Source organism: Ambystoma mexicanum, chromosome 4q, assembly GCF_040938575.1.
Source record: "Ambystoma mexicanum isolate Mex_15411 chromosome 4q, UKY_AmexF1_1, whole genome shotgun sequence".
Taxonomy (NCBI): Eukaryota; Metazoa; Chordata; class Amphibia; order Caudata; family Ambystomatidae; genus Ambystoma; species Ambystoma mexicanum.
The window spans coordinates 994228469-994233740 of record NC_090928.1 but is presented as its reverse complement, the minus strand read 5'-3'; the positions used below and the strand labels follow the sequence as shown (position 1 = coordinate 994233740).

Genomic DNA, 5272 nt, shown 5'->3' with positions numbered 1-5272 from the left:
CACATCAATCCTCAACTTGTTTCTGTCCACATATAACTGTAGAGCTTTTAGTTGGTGTTGCAGGCCTGCGGGCGTTTGGTCCACAAGGACCAAATCATGTACGTAGAGCAAATGCCCTACCGAACGCCCATTTAGCCTAGGTGAAAACATTCTCAGATTAGCCAAACTATTCACCATGTCTGATATAAACAAGTTAAAGAGTGCTGGAGCTAATGGAGCAATCCCTGTTTGAAGCCTTGTTTCATTGATATCGTCCTCGAGAGTAGGCCTGTACTATACAGCCTTACTCTTGTTATATGTTAAAGGTATTTATATTGCACACCGTCACCAACGGAGTTGGTCCCCAAGCGCTCAGACGTATCTGAAATACAAGAAGGTGGGAAGGTTAGGTTAGTCAGGTGAAGAGGGAGTAGGAGAGTGAGATAGAAGTGTTGTGCTGTTGGCGGCTTCAGTTCAGTTTCCACCGTGCGTTGAGCTTTGGTGTGAGTATCAGACCGGGGCAAGACATTGTGTGCTGTTGGTGCTGTTTATGTGTTGTTTATTTGTTGTTGTTGCGGTGAGGTGAAGTGCGTGCGGTATGCTGGGCGAGAGATGGTTGTGTGGATTTTTGGGTGAGTTAGGTATGCAGCGATTTGAAGTTGGGTTAGTGGGTTGTATGTCCTGGTTATAGCAGATCTTGTTCTCTTTGAATAGCATTCCGATGGGTAGGCTTAGTTGCTGCTTTCCTTTCTTTTTTGACCATTTATCTGTTGTGGATGATGGCGCGGTGCGTTCCCGGCTGTGTTGTAATGAACTTAGTACAATGTGGTGGAGTATGTCTATTCCCCCCCTCTGGTTTCTATGCTGTGGAATGGCCTCCCCCTATTCTCTTGCTATTTATTGTGACATAGGTCTGTTGGAGCTTGGTGTAATTCGGGGTCAGGGTGCTATTGATGAATCATCCTTGTTGTTCCGTCTTGGTCTGCTTATGTATTCAGTATTTAGTGTCATCCTATCATAGCTATCTTTCAGTTTTTTTGTTTGGTATGTCGTGGAACGTCTTCCTTAGATTCTGTTTGTAGTAGATTGCTCGGTGGGATCCAGGATCAGTATCTTCCTTCATCATTGTTTTTGCTATGTTTGTGCACCTGTGGGCGGTCTTCTAGTTATGCAGTGAAGAGCCAGGATTTGAGCAGTTTTCTGAATAGTAGGTGGTTTCTTGTGTTACTTATGTTCTTAGGTAATTAATTCCAAGTTTTCGAGGGCCTGGTGAGCGAAAGAAGAACCTCTGAGTTTTCTTTTGTTGTAGGGTTTTGGTTCCAGGTGGATGTCATTACTTCATCTGAGCGTTCTTGTTGGTTGATGTAGGCGTAATTTGTCTCTCAAGAACTCTGCGCGTTGGTTGTGGATTGCTCTGTGCATGATGCACATTGATTTGAATTTGATTAATTGTTTTTATGGGTAGCCAACGTAGTGTTTTTGAAGCAGGTGTGATGTGTTCTCTTCGGGGTAGTTTGAGAATCATCCTGGCCAGCGCATTTTGTATGAGCTATAGTTTTTTTAGAAGTCATCCAGGCATACCCAGGTATAGACTATTGGAATAATCTACTCTGGACATGAAGAGAGCTATGATGGTAGGTGTTTTTTTGGCGAATGACAGGAACGGTAGGATCCTTTTTGCCGCTCCCAGGAGAAAGAAGCATTTCTTGAGTAGAGCGTTTACTCGTGGCTCTAGGGTAAGTTTGTTGTCCATCAGGGCCCCCAGGTTTTTTATAATCGACGATGGGGCTGCGATTGTACCAAGTTCCCTTGGCCAAGGGATGTAGTGGTTGTATTCTCAGTTTTTTGTGATGATCATTATTTCTGTTTTGCCTGGGTTGATTTTGAGGTAGTCGAGTTCATCCAGTTGAATACATCACAATGGCACTCCTCTAGTGTTGTGTTTTCTTCTTGAGTGTCTTGTATTTTGAAGACTATTTGTGTGTCGTCCGCGTAGTTGTAGCAAGTTAGGCCGTGTCTTTTGATGATTTTGAATAGTAGAGCTAGGAAGATGTTGAATAATAATGGGGAGAAGGATGATCCTTGTGGTACTCCACATGTGGAGTCTCTTGGGTCGGATTTGAAAGGTTTCATCCATATGGTTTCTGCTCTGTTTGTTAGGAAGGATTTGATCCACAGTAGGGCGGTGTCTGATATTCCCAGTCCTTCTAATCTCGTGATGAGGATGTTGTGGTTAACTGTGTCGAATGCCACAGAGACATCTAGGAGTATCAAGGCAGTATTGTTGTCTGAGTCTGTGTTTGCTTTTAGGTCATCCCATATTGAGAGGAGAGCTGATTCTGTTCCTCTCACTGGTCTGAAACCAACTTGTGCCTTGCTTAGTAGGCAGTGTGCCTCTATGAATTCTCTTAATGATGTCTCATAATACATGGCTTCAATCGCCTGCAGTAGCCCTGATGGACACCATCAATCAGCCAATTAGACCGATAGGAGCTGTCTGTTGATGGAATCAAAAGCCTGCTCCAGGTCCACAAATGCCAAATATATTGTCCTTTTCCCCATTATGGATTGCATCTTCAAGAGTTTTTATGGAAGAACATTCAAACTGGTTCCCACATGTTTTGCCAACCCTGACTGATAAAGATGAAATCTTCCAGCGGTGTTCACCCAGTATGATATCCTCTTTAAGCGTAAGGAAGCAAATCGTTACTAATCACATCAAGAAGGGGGATTTGGCGGTAATTTTTCAGATCCACTCTATTCCCCTTCTTGACAATTGGAACTACAATTGGTGACTTCCAGGAATACCCTTAGTCTGACGATCTCAGTAAACAAAATCATCACAAAATCTGCCCAGGCATTTGCATGTTTTTTTAGCATAACTTTGGTTAAACCATCCGGGCCAAGGGTCATCAAATTACTAGCCCTTTTTATTAGTTCATATACATCTTCTCTTACGAAGACTAATACCCAGTCCACCACTTCTAGTGGCTCATTCTCGCTGTGTGGCACATAAGAAAGGGAAGAATAGTGGTTCACCTATGCTACTTCCCAGGCTGTGTTTAATTGCAAGGCTAAAGATGATGAACCCACTGTGCATTATCAGAACCACCAGATGATCTGTGTATTGCCGTGATTAAATTTGTTTAACTGATTTTATGAACCTTCGACATTGAGTGAGATTTAGACATGCTCCATTTTAAATTTTAAGATTGGTATATGCATTTGTCCTTTAGTATTAATACTAGCTGATATACCCAGTGTTGGCTGGGATTTCATATTTTCATATGTACTATTTGTTAGGAATACCTTAAAGTGGCTTTACGCTTTTCGGAAAGGTTCCATAAGAAAGGTGAAAGCTCATGCTGCTCTGTGGTCTCTGCCACCCTTGATGCTCTGGCTCTTTCCCTCTCTTTTTCAAGTCGGATCTCATGCTGCTCTGTGGTCTCTGCCAACCTTGATGTTCTGACTCATTCCCTCTTCTTTTGTAGTCAGGTGTCATGCTGCTCTGTGGTCTCTGCTGCCCTTAATGTTCTGGCTCTTTACCTCTCTTTTTGAAGTCGGGTCTCATGCTGCTCTGTGGTCTCTGCTGCCCTTGATGTTCTGGCTCTTTCCCTTTCTTTTTGAAGTCGGGTCTCATGCGGCTCTGTGGTCTCTGCTGCCCTTGATGTTCTGGCTCTTTCTGAAGTTGGGTCTCATGTGGCTCTGTGGTCTCTACTGCCCTTGATGTTCTGCCTCTTTCCCTCTTCTTTGAAGTCGCATCTCATGCTGCTCTGTGGTCTATGCTGCCCTTGATGTGGTGGCTCTTTCCCTCTTCTTTTGATATCAGGTCTCATGCTGCTCTGTGGCCTCTGCCGCCCTTGATGTACTAGCTATTTCCCTCTCTTGTTGAAGTCAGGTCTCATGCGGCTCTGTGGTCTCAGCTGCCCTTGATGTTCTGGCTCTTTCCCTCTCTTTTTGAAGTTGGGTCTCATGCGGGTCTGTGGTCTCTACTGCCCTTGATGTTCTGCCTCTTTCCCTCTTCTTTTGAAGTCGCGTCTCATGCTGCTCTGTGGTCTCTGCTGCCCTTAATATTCTGGCTCTTTAATTCTTCTTTTGAAGTCGGGTCTCATGCTGCTCTATCTCTCTGCCACCCTTGATGTTCTGGCTCTTTCCCTTTTCTTTTTGTAGTCGGTGTAATGCTGCTTTGTGGTCTTTGCTGGCCTTGATGTACTGGCTCTTTCCATCTCTTCTTGAAGTCAGGTCTCATGCGGCTCTGTGGTCTCTGCTGCCCTTGATGTTCTGGCTCTTTCCCTTTCTTTTTGAAGTCGGGTCTCATGCAGCTCTGTGGTCTCTGCTGCCCTTGATGTTCTGGCTCTTTCCCTCTCTTTTTGAAGTTGGGTCTCATGCGGCTCTGTGGTCTCTACTGCCCTTGATGTTCTGTCTCTTTCCCTCTTCTTTTGAAGTCGCATCTTATGCTGCTCCGTGGCGTCTGCTGCCCTTGATGTTCTGGCTCTTCTCCTTTTCTTTTGAAGTCAGGTCTCATGCTGCTCTGTGGTCTCTGCTGCCCTTGATGTTCTGGCTCTTTTCCTCTTCTTTTGAAGTCGGGTCTCATGCTGCTCTGTGGCTCTGCTGCCCTTAATGTTCTGGCTCTTTCCCTCTTCTTTTGAAGTCGGGTCTCATGCAGCTCTGTGGTCTCTGCTGCCCTTGATGTTCTGGCTCTTTCCCTCTCTTTTTGAAGTTGGGTCTCATGCGGCTCTGTGGTCTCTACTGCCCTTGATGTTCTGTCTCTTTCCCTCTTCTTTTGAAGTCGCATCTTATGCTGCTCCGTGGCGTCTGCTGCCCTTGATGTTCTGGCTCTTCTCCTTTTCTTTTGAAGTCAGGTCTCATGCTGCTCTGTGGTCTCTGCTGCCCTTGATGTTCTGGCTCTTTTCCTCTTCTTTTGAAGTCGGGTCTCATGCTGCTCTGTGGCTCTGCTGCCCTTAATGTTCTGGTTCTTTCCCTCTTCTTTTGAAGTCGGGTATCATGCTGCTCTGTGGTCTCTGCTGCCCTTGATGTTCTGGCTCTTTCCTTCTCTTTTTGAAGCCGGGTCTCCAGCTGTTCGTTTGTCTGACTGGCTCACAGCAATTTTGATTTCTTTGCATTCAGATGCACTTGTCTAATGTGTTTGAATTTTTTGTTGGTATTTTCAATCCACCAGATTTGATTAAGACAGTACTGCAACTATAATGACCAGACTGAATCAAAAACACTACTAAAATGCAACATACTGAATCACTAAGCACTACTACAATGTACTCCACACTGAACCTCA

General features: G+C 44.8%; 1 protein-coding gene across 1 annotated transcript; it reads right to left on the bottom strand.

Moving 5' to 3' along the window:
* Positions 1 to 4381: 4381 nt before the first annotated feature.
* LOC138467316 (octapeptide-repeat protein T2-like) lies at positions 4382 to 4774 on the bottom strand. The gene has a single exon (XM_069607298.1). The coding sequence runs from the start codon at positions 4772 to 4774 to the stop codon at positions 4382 to 4384; it is 393 nt and encodes a 130-aa protein (XP_069463399.1).
* Between the last annotated feature and the right edge of the window lie 498 nt (positions 4775 to 5272).

Coding starts and splice junctions, on each gene's coding strand:
- LOC138467316 (XM_069607298.1), bottom strand. CDS start 4,774: ATGCGACTTCAAAAGAAGAGGGAAAGAGACAGAACATCAAGGGCAGTA.